Below are 17,765 nucleotides of genomic sequence, written 5' to 3'. Positions count from 1 at the left end.
TAATTTTTTGTCAACATTCTCATTTTGAAGTGTCATTCATCATTTGATCAAGGGTTGATCATGATTCTTCAAGAAAAGCTCCAAAATCACCAAAAATACAAAGTTGCTAATTTAGGGTTTCTAGGTAAAAGTCAACCGAACTTTGACCAGCCATATCTTTCTCATACTTTCTTAGAAATTCCTCAACCAAATCTCATTCTCAAGGAAATTTGATTCTCTACAACTTTGATGTTGGGCCCAAGGTCAAGAAATGCTCCCGCATAAGAGATATGAGCCAAAACATTACAGGTCCTTCTAGAAGATCGCTAAAAGCTGTTTTCTTCCAGGAGCCATATCATCAAGATAAATTCTCCAAATGGAAAATATGTTCCAAAGTGGCTTGTAGAGGACATCTTGGGCTTTCCAAAAAGTCTTAGAACATCTCCATACGATAAAAATTGAGAGAGTTATGGCTTGCACAAGTTGGGAGATTTTGAGAAAATACACTCAATGCAAAATAAAGAATTTTGAGTTTTTTACTAAATGGGCTTATAATTTTAAACCATCCACGTGATAGCAAGCTCATTAGAGGCCCAAAGATCATAGGATATTTATTTTATGATTTTTCTTTTATTTAATTTGAATTTATTTATTTAAATTCATTTTAAGTAAAAAATAAATCAAATAAAATCTAAAAATTATGTTATGAATCTTTCTCAAATCCCAATCATCCAAAATATCAATATTTTGATTAAAATTCATGGTAAATAGGATTGAATCAAAATTAAGACAAATATAGCAAGATTTACACAAATTTTCAATTAAATCTCTTCATATTTGCAAATCATCAATCATATGGTTTATTTCCTAAGTTATTGACCTAATGCCTTTAGTTATATATAGCCAAGCCATTCAGCAAGGAAGGAAGAAAAAAATTGGTGAGAGACACTAGGGGTTCAAAGTCACAAAAGTGATCAAAAACTAGGGCATGAGTGTAGATCCCTCTCAAGGAGTTTCAGTCCATTCCATCCGTACCAATTCACTCCTGAGGTATTAAAAGGCAAGATTTAATCAAGAATCAAGGCTCATAACGGTTTGAACACGTATCACATGTTCATCATCTTCATTCATATTTTGATTTTCGTATTCTGCATATTAATACGTTTCAATCAAAACTAACCACATGTTTGGACTCTTGACACAGTTTAGAGAGGTTTTGAATCATTATATTGAAGTTTTGACGTGCATAACACGATTCACCATTGTTGATGCTTTAAGGTCCTTCACTCTCGTATGCATGGTTGCAGGCCTTCCCGGTCGAAAATAATCGCATCATTGAATCCGTGACATCCTAATTCATATATCTGGGCCGTTGTATTTGTTCTTGTGTTTGCTTTTTGCAGGATATAAGATCTCATAATTTGCTACAAAAACGATGACCAGAATCGCAACTAATTGGTAGGAAATTGGTAGCAAATGTCACAGCCTTTTTTGTTCGTGGGTTGGAGGAAGAAGAAGGGACGCGTGCCAGGCGGTGGGTGGTCAGTCATCGTTCCGTATTCTCTCTCCGTTGCTGATTCGCTGGTCAAAGCGTCAACAACTTCTGCCCTCATCCAATTGGTTGTTCAGCGCACAATGGGCCCCACTTTTGACTGGTTTTTGAATTATACCATTTAGACAGACTTTTTTATATATTATTTGGTGTTTGAATTGTTAACAACAAACTGGATACAGCTTTATTGGCAAGCGTGCAAAGGCTATCACCATGGGGGGACGAGTTCGATTCCTACCATATGCGTATTGTTTTTTCCAGATTATTTCTGAGGGATCCAATGCGTGTCCTTCTTGGATGCTTATGATGCACCCCCGGTTCTGATCACCAGATCTCTACGAATCCAAATCGGAAGGACACGGGGATGTTGGTCCACCATACACCCCCAGGGAGCAGCCTCACAGAATCAGCGCTAGGTCTTATCTTTCTTTTTCCTTATTTATTTTGTTTTTTTTCTCCATTTAAATTGTTTTTTTAGAAAAATTCCTTTAATGCTTAAAACTTTTCTTTTCTCTCTCATTAAGTTTTAATTTAATTAATTTAAAATGATTAGAATTAATTAGGTGAATTAGTTTTAGTTATTTTAATTAAAATTAAAATTAGAATTAATTAATTTAAAATCGATTTAGGGTTCGCAAAATTATTTTAATCAGGATTAGCCAATTTTAAAAATTAATAATTTGGTTTTAGGTTTGTATACATTTATAAACCCTGGTCAGCCTTTGTACCTTTCAGGGTTTGCTTGCCTTGCCTTTTTACTTAAATTATTACCATTTTAATTCTTGATATGTTACGTTATAATCATTAGATCATTACTACACTAACATTTCTCTCCTTTGTGCCAAATTTTCAGGGTTAATCTAGATCTTTCAGCCACGCGCCCTATCAGATCAAAAAAGCTAAGTTTTCTAATTTCTCTTGTTTAAATATCATTTTATTTTTATTTTATTTTATTTTATTTTGACCTTTTAATAGGGTTTGTCTCAATAGCCATTGAATCTGTAATACACTAACCCTTGTTTATCTTCCTTTTAATTTTCAGAGTCGATTGAGTGTTTGAGGAAGATCAAGGCATTCAAGGATTTACCTTAATTATTGTTCCCTCTTATTTTCTGTCTTTTATTTCCCCTTCCCCGCAGGTGTTTATTGTAAAAGGACATTATGTTTTTCTGCCTTTATTTTTTAACTGCGTGGTTAGTAAATTAGGGAGTGCAAGATCATCAATCAAACGTTAGATCACTAACAATACAAGATTAAATATTTGAACTGAACCACGTGATTGCTGCACACACGCACCTTTAGGGTACCCCTCTTGTTGCCTGTTGCCTTCGATTTCGATCAAATAGTCAAGTCCCTTCGAGCGTAGGGATACCTTAGCTTGTTGCCTTCGATTCAAAATCACCATGTCCCTCCGATAAAAGATCATAGTCCCTTCGAGTTGCCTACGATAAATATGATCTCGTCCCTCGATTAAATGGTGATAGTCCCTTCGATTGCTAAGGTATCCTTACTGTTGCCTAAATGACTATTATATCCTTCCCTTAGACTACCTGCCCTCTTTCTGGCTAGGGACAGTCTTGTGGCGAATGATAATTTCTCAATGACTCTTCACCTCCAATTGAAAGGCTTCCTGCCCTCTTATGGTATGGATAAACTCTTTCGCCCGAAAGGCTAAAAGAACGATTTTTCAAACTTAGGGTAAGTAGCTTTTAATTGCTTGCTCAATTCAAATTCAAGATTCAAACTCTTTTTCCCACTAATTTTCAAATACTTTTAAAAAAACTACGCTTATTTACAAGCTAAAAGTTCTTATTCAAATTTCTATTCACACCCTACTTTTCAAACAAATCAAACATTTTGAAAACAAAGTGAGCTAAGCAATTAAGAGCCCATGGATAACCATGGATGCAAACGGTGCCTTACACTTTCCCTTTGTACAACTTACCCCCCGAACTCAAAATCTTTTTAAAAGGTCTTTCCTGTTCTTTTAGCCTTTCCAAATTGGATAAAATAAAAGTCGGTGGCGACTCTTGCTATCCGCACATATCCAAAAAAGTCGGTTCACCGTATTACAACAACTTTCTAATACATACACAAACACTAAATGTAAAGCCCAGAAAAACGATTATTTGTTTAATGTAGTCATTTGGGATATTTATTGAACTTATCGCGTTTTGGAACGATTTAGTCGGTATTAGTTCAGGATAGAGGATTGATATCTAATAGAGAATTATAATATTTTTAATATCAGAAATATTTTTAGAATAATATTTGGCGTTTTGGGAATTTTCCGAGTAATTAAGATTAGACCGGAAAATATGAGACATTGAGTAAAAAAGGGGTATACCGTGTTAGTTAATTGGGTCGGATGGTGTTAAGTATTATTGGGGGTGCAGGAATTAGGCCCAGATGAAATAATAGTGTTAATTGGGTGAAGTTAAATAAAAGAAGGAATTTGAGGTGAGAAGTTTCAGTTTTGGTTATTAGAAAAAGAAGAGAAGCGAGGGTTTGGGAAAAAGAGGAAAAGAGGTTGTCGGTGAAGAGGGAAAGTTGCGGAAAATTCAGACGAGGCGAAGAATTGGAATCTACGGTGAGGCTCGAATTCGACCGAAATCAGAGAGCGGACTCCAATCCAAGGTAAGGGTGGGGTTCGATCTCTATAACCGGGAATATGATAAATCGTATGTTGGGTTTGGGTTTTATATTTCATCTTTGTGTGTATGGTTTAGTGATTCGTGGGTATTTGATATTCCTGAGATAAATTGATGATTGTGAATCGATTTCTGGAAAATTGTTATATGAGGAATTGAAAATTTTGGAGTGATGGATTGTCGATTGTTGATGAATTGAATTGTTGATAATTTATGTTTGGATTTCTGGAAGTTACTGGGCACGAAATAATACTACTGAGAAGGAGATGAATTGGAAGAGGAAATAAGAATTTGTGGTAGGGGCCCCATGGCTTGGGGGTGGGTGCCTCATATGGTAAGGGTGGGCGTCCCACCCAAAAACAAACAAGGGACGGGTGACCATGCTTTGGGGCGGGTTCCCCATAGGGAGGGGGCGGGCGCCATAGCCAAGGAAGCGGGCCCACTTAGATGCATTCCATTAATTCCATGATAATTAGAAACATAGTTAGATATTGTATAGGAATTAATTAGTAGTGTTTGCAGGAATAATATTTAGTGATAATTCAGTAATAGTGTTTGATGAATTTAAGAGGTAATTGAGATGAATCCAACTGAGTTGATTTGCAGGAGAATAATCTAGTAACCAATAGCAGAGTTGTAGCAGAGTGAAATAAATTCAATATAGCAGTGTTTTGAATATATTAGTGTAGCAATTAATTTAAAATGACACAGTAGAGATACTATCAGTGGAATAATCTGTGTATTAGCAGTACCGTGTACGAGTATTAAAAGATTTAACCGATAAAATTAATTAACCGGCTTGAGACGAGAATTTTCCAAATAATTACGGAATATATATATATATATATATATATATATATATATATAAACTATTTTGGTTCGAATTGACGTGTTAAATAAATGTTGAAAATATATGAATTGTCGTGGGATTAATTGTAATGATTTGTTGTGATGTCCTTGTCGTTGTTGTTGAATTGTTGTGTTGTTTTTTATGTTGTGGTGATTGGTTGTTGTCGCTAGATGTTGTTGTGAGGTGTTGATGTTAAGATTAGGCATATGGCCAGTGACGATGTGGTGCTATGATTTTGTGATCACTGCGAAATGCAGGAAATAAAGTGACGTTGAGTTACCTCTATTTATTGGTAACATTTGTGATATAGGCGTATGCCTCGTGACGATGTTGTTGTAATTTATTTTATGATGATGCATTCATTGAGTCTCATGATTTCATTTTTGTGACGTTCTGGATTGGCAAACAGTGATGAAGGCTTATGCCTGTTTTAATGCCTCTATTTATTGGCAATTGACGATGGGGGATGAAGCCCTGGGTACCACATGCATGTGCATTTGTTAGAGTCGCATTTTGTTTTGCATAAGTGTAAATTAATTGCGAAGTGTTGTGACGTGATTTTATGAATGTATATGATGTATTGTGACTTGAATCATGATGTGAAATACTTGTTGGATATTATGATGTGAATTGCGATGTTAATATTGTGAAGTGGTGATTTTATGATACCCGAACTCGAATGCATATTGTTTATCATACTCCTGCTTATATGGTTCGATATCTCACCCCTTATGTTTGAATGTTACCTCTATGTTGGTAACATGCAGGTTAAGAAGATTAGTGCGCTTTCAAAATAGCTTGGAAGATGTTAATCTTCCGTTGTTTCTGTTGAGTCGGGTCTTGCTCTGATAAGTAACACTCGGGAGGGGATGAACGTTTAGTCGTTATGAATTGGTGTAAACATTGTTTTGATAACATGTATATGAATTATTTCCGCTGTGTATGAAAATGCAAAGTTTGGTATTTATGAAGTATGATTTGGTTCATCCTAATATAAGTGTATGTGTCTGTTTTATTAAAATGAGAAGTTATTTTGTGATGTACGATTTAACGTGACGTGTGACATCCTGATTTCATATTTATAAATTGGAAAAGAATTACTCTGGTTTTCTTAATAATTCGCGGGATAAATTGGGGTGTTTCACCAAAACCTAGGATGGAATTTGAATATCCATGTTTTAAATAACCTTTTCAACAATCATCAAATACTATGCTGATCCTCACAAAAACCAGAAAGTACACCCCTTTTCTATTTACAAACACTTTTAAACAAAATAAGGTTTATCACTTGAGTCAAAATTACTAACCACACTATCTTCATCATAGTTACGTGATGTCATGAAAGATAGATATGTTTGTTCTTCAATTTCAGAAATTTTACTCACATCATTGTCTTCCTAAGCAATATATGTTCTTCTTGGATTTTTATCCTTCTTGTTGTTGAATTTGGTATTCTTTTGGAGAAAATGGAAATCACTTTTATATGTCCTTGTTTTCCACATTCAAATCAAGTGAAAAATTCTATTGAATTGATTATTTATTAAACTTCTTTATTTGACCAATTTTTATTGTTTTGTCTCTTTTAAAAAAAATCAAACTTATTGACAAGTACTTCTATATCTTTATCATCTTCTTCACTATCAGATTGAGATTATTCATCTTTCATACTACCATAACATTTTACTTTAGTCTATAATGCAAGGGATCTAACTTTATGATCATGTCCTTCATGCTTCTCCAATTGTTCAAGTTCCTTTTCATGTTCTTGTAATTTTTCAAACAATGTCGCCGATGTAATTATGGATAGAATTTTCTTTTATGAATTAGTTGTCACTTTTGGTTGTCATGCCCTTGTTAAAGATGTAAGTACATGTAAATTTAATTCATTATTGGTAAAAGTTTTCCCAAGATTGGTTAAATGGTTTTTCAAATGAGTGAACCTCATTTACAAATCTAGTATCCTTTCTCCTGGTGGCATTCTAAGCATCTCATATTCTTGAGGGAGAGAGAGAGAGAGGGGGAGGGAGATATAGAGATAGATTATATGTGTATGAGTGTGAGTGTGAGGGTGTGTGCCTGTGAGTGTATATTTAGTCTAGATCATTTTACTTCCTCCATATCTTTGTGTGTGATCTCCAAGGTTTCCCATATTTATTTAGCGCTTTGACAATCAGACACCCTAAAGAATTCATCATGCATAAGGAAAATGTATTGTGTATTTGGATTTCTTATCATATATCACTTTCTTGTTATCATCATCATTCCAAATGTCTTCAAGTTTTGGTTGATTTACATCTTCAATAAGTAAAGTAGGAATCTAGAACCATTTTTCATGGATTTCCAAACCTTTATCCTTTGTGATTTTAGAAACATTTGCATTCTAATCTTCCAAAATTCATAACACTCATTGGTGAAACTTGGTGGTCTATTTGTGCGATTGACTTCTTCGAAGAATGCAAAGGAAAGCTCTTTCCCTCCTACCTCTCTATCGAGGACGCATCTTCGTATGGCCCGGGGACAACAGACAATCGTTGTCATCGACAATGCCTCCACGCGAGCCAATATCAAGTCATCCCTTATGTCCCTCCGTCGGGGACAGATGGTCGCATGCTCGCTGGGCTCCCTTGTTGCCCAGAAATACATATCTGCCCACCCCAACGGCTAGTTACGGACAGCCATCCAGGATCCCTACTTTCACGTCTAGATTCCTTGTAGTCACATATTTTGGGTCTGGATCCTCGATCTAGCCCAAATATGGACCAATGGCCAAGCGCTGGGGGCATTATATAAACCTTCTCATTTGAGAGGGTCAGGTAATTAAAATCTTATCCTCAAAACACTCAAATGTATGTGGGCTCCTACTAACTTTAGCATCGGAGTGCCTTGCAGGTACACTCCTCCTCCTCGTCACCAACATTGTGCTCGAAGCCGCTGACACACCTTCTGGTTCTGATCGACTGGTATGATTTTTTACACACACACACATATATATATATATATGAAAATATAGGTTGGCCTATAAGATTTCATAGGATTTTTTAATAGTCCAAGTCTTACGTATTTAATTAAATAGGTTTTTAAAAAAAACTTAATTCTAATTTTTTTTTATTAAATATATTTGATCTGGTCTGACTTTAAATAGATTTGTCTATAAACTCATATAGGTCGGCCTAATCTATTCTCATCCCTACTTACCCTTTACCATTTTACCATTTACCATTTATAAGTATAGATGATGTGATTCAAATTAGCATAAAATATTAGTATTAGATCAGCTGCTTCTGATTTAATATATTATAATAAATAATAAATATTTGTTACATAATATTGTCATTTTTTTTCATGCATTTTAAAACATAGTTAGTTAAACGTTTCTGCCATTTTTTTTCACGTGCTTTGAAAATAGTTAAAAGACTTAAGTTCAGTATTTTTCATCAAATAGTCTAATGAGAAAATTCGTACTCCTTAAATGTAAATAAAATGATAGATTGCATATTTCAACAAATACTCTTATAATTAAGAGTGAAGGTCCATTTTGATCCCTCACAAATATTACACGAGTCAAATTAGTCTCTCACAAAAAAATTGACCCAACTTAATCCCTTACAAAATTTAACCGGATCATATTAGTCCTTTTGCTAATATTTTTCTCAAATCAGTTTATTTCCTAGTTTTAAACCGTGACTGGACTGCCACGTTGGATTTTATTTATTTTTCATTTTGTAAATACTAAATTGATTTTTATTTTTAATTTCATTTTTAAACAGTTATAAATTAATAATATAAAAAGCCAAAATTGTTTCTTATAAGGAGTTGAACTCAGGCCCACGTGGTTAATTTTAAACAATTCTAAATTTAAAATACAAAATACAAAATTTGTATCAATATGGTCTCGAACCTAAGTCTCTTCAGATTAAATGAGAGTCAATTTAATACAATAGAAATTGATTTATCTATCTGTAAATGATAGTCACTTTACTAACAATAGAAATTGATTTGTCTAGTTGTTATTGATAGTCACTTTACTAACCGTAGAAATTGATTTGTTTAGTTGTAAATGATAATCACTTTATTAACAATAGAAATTGATTTGTTTAGTTGTAAATGATAATCACTTTATTAACAATAGAAATTGATTTATCTAGTTGTAAATGATTATCACTTTACTAACAATAGAAATTGATTTGTCTTGTTGTAAATAATAGTTGCTTTACTAACAATAGAAATTGATTTTTGGCAAAATACTCTTTTTCGTCCTTTAACTTTGATTCAGGGTCCATTTTAGTCCTGAAACTTTTAAAAAGACCATTTTGATCCCTTATATATTCAAACAACGTCACTTTAGTCCTTTCCGTCAATTTTTCAGTAACGGTGTCAAATATTGCCCCTGTGGCATCTGATGTGGCATTTCTTCTTCATCATCATCTTCTTCATTGCTCCATGTTCTTCCTTAAACCCAGAAAATACAAAATTTGTTCTTCCCTAAATTAAAATATGTGAACATAAATTAAAATACAAAATATAGAAAGCAATTGTTTTTCTTCAACCATTTTTAATTTAAATCTTTATATTACATATTATGACTGTAAAAAAATTAAAGTGTAAAGCAACAATAATTATAATATACTAGTTAGAATTTTATTTAATAAAAATCATGTCTCCAATATTTTTTGAAAGCTTCAGACGATTTAACAAACAATACATGAACCATCATACATACCATTATTGTATCTATTATTACATTTCCTAAAGAAGAAAAATAAATGATAAAATTGATTAGCAATTTTGTTGTAAAACTTAGTTTTTTCCAGAAGCATAAGATTGAAACCTTCATGATCAATTTCTAGCAGAAGAATAAAAATCAGTTGTAAAACTCATTAATTCATAAAAACTCATTACTAATTTTCATTCTATAAAATACCATCAAACATCACAGAAAAGTAATTTCCATTCGATCTGGGCATACGATTTATCAGTGCATTTGTTTCCTCTTTCAATAAATCCCCAAAAGGGTTTCCCACTTCGTCGTTGCTACTCGTTGCTTCAAGTAAGGTAAGATCTGATTTGTACCGTATATACACTCTCCAAAAGGGTTTTCGACTTCATCGTTCCTACGCGGCCATGTTCGGTTCTTGAGTAGATGAAGCAACCCAGATTTCAGGTTAGGAACAAATCTGAGGTGAGATAAGATTTAGTAAGAAAAGGAACAATAGGTAAGGAAAAGAATAAATCCGATGGTGGTGGCGACTGTGATTGATTGGTGGTAAGAAGAAGAGGATTTTTTGGTTTATCAGAGATGATTGGAGGCGATGAAGTTGGTGGCGGTGAAGATGAATCCATGGGTCATCTCTCATTCTTCACATAATATCCATAAAAATAAAACCCAGAAAATTAAAATATATATTTTTTTCTTAAATAAGTCTCCACATCAGCCACATAATATCCACGTAAGAGTCATGTGTATTCAAAGTGGCTATTTTATTTGACTTTGACTAACAGAACTAACGGAAAGGACAAACGTGACCCAGTTCGAAAAGATAAAGGATCAAATTGGTCTTTTTAAAAGTTTAAAGACTAAAATGGACCCCGAGTCAAAGTTAAAGGACGAAAAAGGGTATTTTGCCTTGATTTTTCTAGTTGTAAATGATAGTCACTTTATTAACGATAGAAATTGATTTGTCTAGTTGTAAAGTGAAGATTATTTAACTTGAATGGGACTTGGATTTGAGACCTCATAGGTAAAAATTTATGTATAGAATTTGTTAATATTAGTAGAAATCATGGAAATTACTTGTTTAAAAATTACTTTATAAGAAATAATTTTGACTTTTTTGATATTATTCATTGATAACTGTTTAAAAATGAAATTAAAAATAAACATTAATTTAGTATTTAAAAAAAAAATCTAACGTGTCAGTCCAGTCAAGGTTTAGAAGTATGATAAAAACCGGTTTAGAAGTAGAAAAAACCAATTTGAGAAAAATATTAGCAGAAGGACTAATATGACCCGGTTAAATTTTGTAAGGGATTAAGTTGAGTCAATTTTTTTGTGAGGGACTAATTTGACTCGTGTAATATTTGTGAGGGACCAAAATGGGTCTTCACTCTATAATTAAATATGAATGCTATATATTACCCAAAAAAAAATATGAATGCTATTAATTGAGTTAGTTTAATATGATTAAATTATAAATTTGTTGGTGAACAAATTTGAATTAAAAATGAAAACTATAATTAATACTTTGAGGTAAAATCTACAATTAACTAAAAGTATTATCTCTATCTAATAATATTAATGACATAATTAACACATTCATGTTTATGTTTGACAACTTATTACCCAAGATTTAAAAGTGTCAAGATAAGAATCAACCCTTACTCATTTTTGACCACATAGTGTATTTATTATCTAAAGTAATAGAAATGTTGTTAGTTGTTACGTATTCAATGACGTTTTTTATGCCTAAAATGCTTTTTGATTTTTCAATAAAAAGTTTTGTTTTTATGCAAGAAACTTTTATATATATATAAGATTATATACCTGGTGATATTAACATTTCCATTTCCATTAACCCTCTCTACCAATTCTTCTAGCAGACATGTCAAGTTCTCATTGTGTTAAGAATCCACCCAACATGAACTCAGGTTTCAATGGAGTTGGGACTGTCCTTAAACTTGGAGGACTAAAATCCTATGTCACTGGTCCCCCTCATTCCAAATTGGCACTCATCCTAATTTCTGATGTCTTTGGTAAAATTCAACATTTTTCTTCAATTTATTATTTTCTACTTCTATCAAGGAAAATGAAGCTTTTTAAATAACACCATTATATTTTGAAGGTATCATTAATATAAATTTGATTAGACGTTGTTTTTATCTCATTTCAGGGTACGAAGCACCAAATCTAAGGAAAATAAAACTTTCACCGGTATGACTCCTTTCACTCTCAGTCTTTTGAAGGCTGTTAAAAAAATTATGAATTAAATTGAAATGTGTCAAACTGAAGTTAAAATAACTAAATTGTTATGTTTTAATAGTGAATCAAATTATATTACACAAATAAAATAATTCTAAAACCGACCTGAAATTAAACTAAATTGACATTGAAACTAAACTGAACCAAAAATAAAAATACTATAATCAAGTTTTAAATTTTTTTAAAAAATAAAATAAAAAATAGTTTAGCGGTCGGTTCTTTAATAAATTGTTCGAGTTTAAAAAAAATAACTTCTATCGGCTCGATATAGTTTAGAATTTCAAGACAGGATACAAAACAAAAAATTTTGGTCTGATTCAATTATGAGTAAATTGAAATGTTCGATTCAGTTTAAATGAATTTCTACTATAATTTAATTCGGTTCAGTTTAGCTTTCTTACTAAATTCTACCATAAATAACCTTAGTCTTTATAGGTGATAAAGATTTGTATGTTAAAGAATTATCAAGATTCAAGATGTATGTAACAAGCTTCCGAAGAAGCACTATAACAAAATTCAAAGCCATTGAAATTACTTGCAAATAGAACTGACTATCTTTCACTATAAAGGAAACTTGCAGACAAATTATCAACATCTGGATTCTTGGTTGTTGTTCCTGATCTTCTATATGGTGACTACTTTGATATTGATAATCCGCAATTCGATCGAGCTGCATGGATAAATGTTCATGGAACGGTCAGTTTCTTTCTCAAAAAATGCATTTGCACAATTCTTATCATAACATTCATTTTGATGATCATTTGTTTTTCTTTATAATAAGGTTTTTATTATAGTATACGTATATGATAGTCTGCTATATATTTTTTTTCTTTAAAGGATAAAGGAAGTGAAGATACCAAACCCTTAATAGCTGCTCTAAAGAGTAAAGGTGTTACATCCATAGGGGCTGCAGGTTTCTGTTGGGGAGGTGATTTTCTGTTGTTCCATATACTCCTTCATAACAAACCATACAAAAGAAAAACAAATCCATCATTAGAATTTAGTTAACTCAATTCTTATAAAATCGGTTTTTAGGGTGATAACATACCATATCGTATAATTCGCAATTTCATTTTTTTTTATATTAGGTCTAACTCACTCATACAAAACCAATTTAACTTATAAGGTTTATTATAGGTGTTGTGGTTACAAAATTAGGAGTCTCCAATGACTTTATTCAGGCTGCAGTTATTTTACATCCTGGTCCAATCACAGATAAAGAATTTAATGGTAAACTTATGATGTTTAATTGTCTATTAAAAAAATTATTATAACAGTTATCACACAACCTTAACTTTTTTCTTTCAGATATTAGGGTTCCTATTGCTTTTTTGGGAGCAGAAATTGATGAAATTTTTCCAAAAGAAAAGTTGAAGCAAGTTGAAGAATTATTGTCTGCAAAAGCAGAGGTGAAAAACTTTTGTTGATTCTCTTAATAAACAAAACTATCAACTTTTTGGTTAAGTAGCTAAATTTAATTATGAGTTGCTAAGATTTACATTTTCATTTCTATAATAGTCATAGTCAAAATATGGTTCACAAAAATTGACTTCATAATATTTATGCTATGTTAGATAGAAAGCCTTGTGAAGTTGTACCCCGGCACTACTCATGGTTGGTCAACAAAGTACAATGTTGAAGATGAAGTTGCAGTTAAGAATGCCGAAGAAGCTCATGAGGACGTGTTGAATTGGTTTATCAAGTATGTTAATTGAGTGTCAATTGAATATAATAATGATGTATACATAAAAAGAAATGCACACAAATAATAAATGTATTTTCTTAATTTAATAAATACAATATGAGATGGATTTTGTATTGGTATATTTACGTGAAAGCCGTAGGAGGCGGCATGAGGGTTCTCAGTTACCCCTTTCTCGGATCGATCGTTTATTTATTAGATGTCTCACCCTTCTATTGGATATTTCGCCTTCCTCGAGAATAAGTCTTCGACGTGAGAATTGGGGAGTGACGTGTCCTTGACCTATAATGGCATGGAAGAAGTCGTGGGAAAAGTGGGTCATGTTGGTGTAAGTCCTAGAGGCCAATACTTTTGGTACTTGTATCGAATAATTTATTAATAATTAAAAGCATTTCTTTATTATGTTTAATTTTCCAAAATAATAAAGTCCCTAGAATAGCTAGTCCATTTAATGAAATGTTAAGTGTGGCTTAATCACGATACCTCATTAAACATAAGGACACTATTCTTAAATTATTTGTAGTCGAGCTTTATTGCAAAGTGGGATAACAATAAAGCATTTAGACTATTGTGAAAATAGGTTGATGATTACATCTCATGGATCATGGATAAGGAGTTATCAAGTTTTGACATAGGTATGAATATTAGGAGTAATATTTATATTGGATTGACCCGCTATGAGAATACTACATAGAATCATAAGTTATTTTCATGGTGATAAATGGTGTATACCACCCTTCGACTTGAAATAACTATGAACCCTAGATGTAGAGTCGAGTACTTTATTGTTGATCAAACATTGTTCGTAATTGGATGACCATAAAGATAGTTGATAGGTACTCCACAAAGCATGTTGAGGGACGTGAGTGATGTAGATGGAATTTTCCCATCCTACGTAACAGAATAAGTGTCTAAGGGCCCAATATTAAACTGGACAAGGGTGACACGGTCTATGCCTTGTGTTCAATATAGACATCAGGGCAAAAGGGTAATTATACACATAAGTATTATCACGAAAAAGGTTTTGTCAGATCACATGACATTTTTGTGACTTGGGTAGCAGTGATGTTTTTCTAGATACCACTCACTGTTTATTATGTTAAATGTGTGATTTAATATAATTGCCAATGTTGCGAGAACCTACAGGGTCACACTCAAGGACAGATTGATGACAGATAAAGCAAATAAGGATCATCGTAAGGAACAGTGCACTTAAATGAATTGTAGAATACTATAAGGTATGGTGCACTTAAGTAGAAAACGAAATATGGTAAGGTATCATGCACTTAAGTGATATACAGTACATCATAAGGTATGGTGCATGTACACTTAAGTGGGCCTTTTAGCTTGCAGCCCACATAAGTGGTTCTATAAATAGAACCCCCGTGCAGAAGCATTCTCACTTGATGAAAATGCGGTCTGAGAAACCCTAGCCGTATTTTCCTTTTCTCTTATTCAAAGCCTTCATTCGTATTAGCCAGCACTGTGACTGAAGGCATATGTTCTTGTGGATAGAGTAGAGGCGTTGTTCTTCATCAACACTCGTGATCACTCCTTCAATTCTGCATTAAAGGTTTTAATCGCCAAAAGAGGTAATCGTTTTTATCACTGATCATGCCCATTCGTAAGGATCACTAAAGGAAAAATTTTGTTTTCCGCTGTGCATTGTATCACAATTCTCCTTCGGGTCACACTCTTGTGAATACCAGGAGATAAACTGTTCATTCCCTCAGTGGTTGCTATTTCCAAGGAAGTATTTGATCCCAGCCCAATATGCATATAAATACCTCAACATCGCAATTGAGAAGGATAACCTAACTTTAACACATAAATACATGCATACAGAACTTCTCACCCCACGTGAGATAGCTCTCAACCTCACAATAATCCTTAAAGTCTTTGAAAACTCTTAATCACTAGGGATTGTCATGCATTTTTACTTTTAGCAAGTGCAATTGGTGCCTACCATAGGGTCCGTTAAAATATCCTAGGATACTATTACAATATTCAGTCGGATTATTGTTATCGCGTTCATCTTCACCGTCCATCATAATAAACAAAAAGACAACAACTTCGACTAGCAAGGAATTCGACAAAGAGGAAAATGCCATAGAAGAGATGGTTGTTTCTATGGATGGCCTTCGTCACCAGAACCAAACCTTGGAGGATAACGACCTTCAAATCTAGCAGCGCTACCAGGAGACACACATGGTGGAAGAATGAAACGTATTGGATCCCTAACCGCTATCAAATGAGATATGGTAGGCACCTATCCTATAAAATTTTAAACCACAATCTTGGCTAAGTTTGGCGGGCGTAGTGGCCTGTGTGAACATGTTGCCACCGTCAACACTCAGATGGATATTATTGGGGCACCTGACTCCTTAAGGTGCAAGATCCTATCTAGATTTTTTAGAGATGCATCTCTTGTGTGGTATATGGATCCTCCACTGCTCTCTGCCACAAGCTACTAAGATATGGTGAAGATGTCAGTCCACCAATTCGCAATAAGAAAGCATAGGAAGTTTACCGCCACCAATTTATTCAACATTCCACAAGGTCCCTCAGAATCTCTGAGAGAGTACCTCACCCTCTTCAACAAAGCAACAATCAAGTTAATTCATCCAAATTATAAAATGTTCATAGGAGCATTCCATATAAGGATCAGGGTATAATTCTTCAATGGATCTCTCTCCCAAAAGCCAACTGTGTCTTTGGCTAAAAAAGGTAATGCATCCAACGAACTCCCAATACTGTCAGCTAACTAAAGAAATAGTACACAACGCCCATGAGGGACATAATAATGTTTAAACAAAGTGGAGAACCCACCAAAAGCTTCACTACCCTGAATGCCCGTCGGGAGCAAATATGACGAGAGGCCTTAGATATGAATTACATCCCCCAATCGCCATCTCCCAAGACAAGTGTCTTGAGTCCTGATCCCCATAGTTGATTTTAGTTCCATAAGATCATAGGACTTCAAATGGAGGACTACTACCAACTCACAAAAGAGATATAACACTTCATCCAAGAGAGGCACCTAAAGAAATACATAAAGGGTAGCTCCACTATGGGACCAAGCGGGTCCAAATCTTAGGGGAAAAAGTATTCAAATAGTCTAGGATCCAAGAACGGGAAGGAGCCAAACAAAGCAGGCAGATACAAATGGATTCACCATACCCTGAACATAATCGTAGAGGGATTTGCTAGAGGCAGAGAGACTAGTTTTGCCCAAAAGAGATATGCCAACCAAATTCTAGTCATTTATGGTTTTCCCGACTCCAGGGAAGGCGGATCAGAAGCTCTAAAGGCCAACATGACCTTTTCCAAGAAGGATGCAACTGAAATTCAGTCATACAATGATGACCCCATGGCTATCACCATCGATGTGACAATTGAGAAATGAAAAAAGTCTTGATTGGTCAAGGGAGGTATGCAAACATCCTTTACTGGATGCATTTAAGAGGCTTCTCTTGGAGTTAGATGACCTCAAATCCTACCAGGGGTCACTGTTGTTTTTTCAGCAAAGTAGTAGAAGTTAAGGGTTACATAATATTGAAGGTCGCCTTTGGGGGCATAAGAAAATGCCAAATAGGTCAAGATAAGGTATCTATTCATTAATTTGCCCTCCTCATTTAATATTATCACAAGGAGGCCCAGTTTTAAGTAGCTAGGGTTTCTGTTGAAAGTATTTTTGGGTAAATATTTTTTATATATTGTATCCACAGGGATTGGTTTAATATCACTGTCGTTCTATAGTCAGGTTATTTTGAGTGAGTAAAAATAGTTATTTTTGTTGTATTATTCTAAAGTTGCTTTTAAACCTAAACAATTATTAAAACTAGAATGCTGAAAATTGGTTAAGAATGAAAGAGATGTGTTGAGCTTTAGGGTTCAACAACCGATTCCTATGCAATTTATTAATTAAATCATATGTGAACCATCATTTATCTTCACTTATCTTCAAACTTGAGCTCATGTCTAATGATCAAGTTAGATAATCTTTCACCGTTATGAGATTCAATCTCTCAAAATATCAATATCGATAAGAGTAA

The 17,765-nt window shown here is 33.6% G+C and overlaps 1 protein-coding gene across 1 annotated transcript; it reads left to right on the top strand.

Annotated features, from left to right (window-relative positions):
- The first annotated feature begins 11,631 nt into the window (after positions 1-11,631).
- On the top strand, positions 11,632-17,519 carry LOC131598069 (endo-1,3;1,4-beta-D-glucanase-like). The gene is made up of 7 exons (XM_058870707.1): positions 11,632-11,754; positions 11,897-11,960; positions 12,589-12,704; positions 12,846-12,936; positions 13,146-13,238; positions 13,317-13,417; positions 13,583-17,519. The coding sequence occupies exons 1-7, from the start codon at positions 11,632-11,634 to the stop codon at positions 13,721-13,723; spliced, it is 729 nt and encodes a 242-aa protein (XP_058726690.1). The 3' UTR covers positions 13,724-17,519.
- Positions 17,520-17,765: the final 246 nt, after the last annotated feature.

The sequence above is a fragment of the Vicia villosa genome, linkage group LG4 (genome assembly GCF_029867415.1).
Source record: "Vicia villosa cultivar HV-30 ecotype Madison, WI linkage group LG4, Vvil1.0, whole genome shotgun sequence".
NCBI lineage: Eukaryota > Viridiplantae > Streptophyta > Magnoliopsida > Fabales > Fabaceae > Vicia > Vicia villosa.
This window is presented reverse-complemented; position numbering and strand designations above follow the sequence as displayed.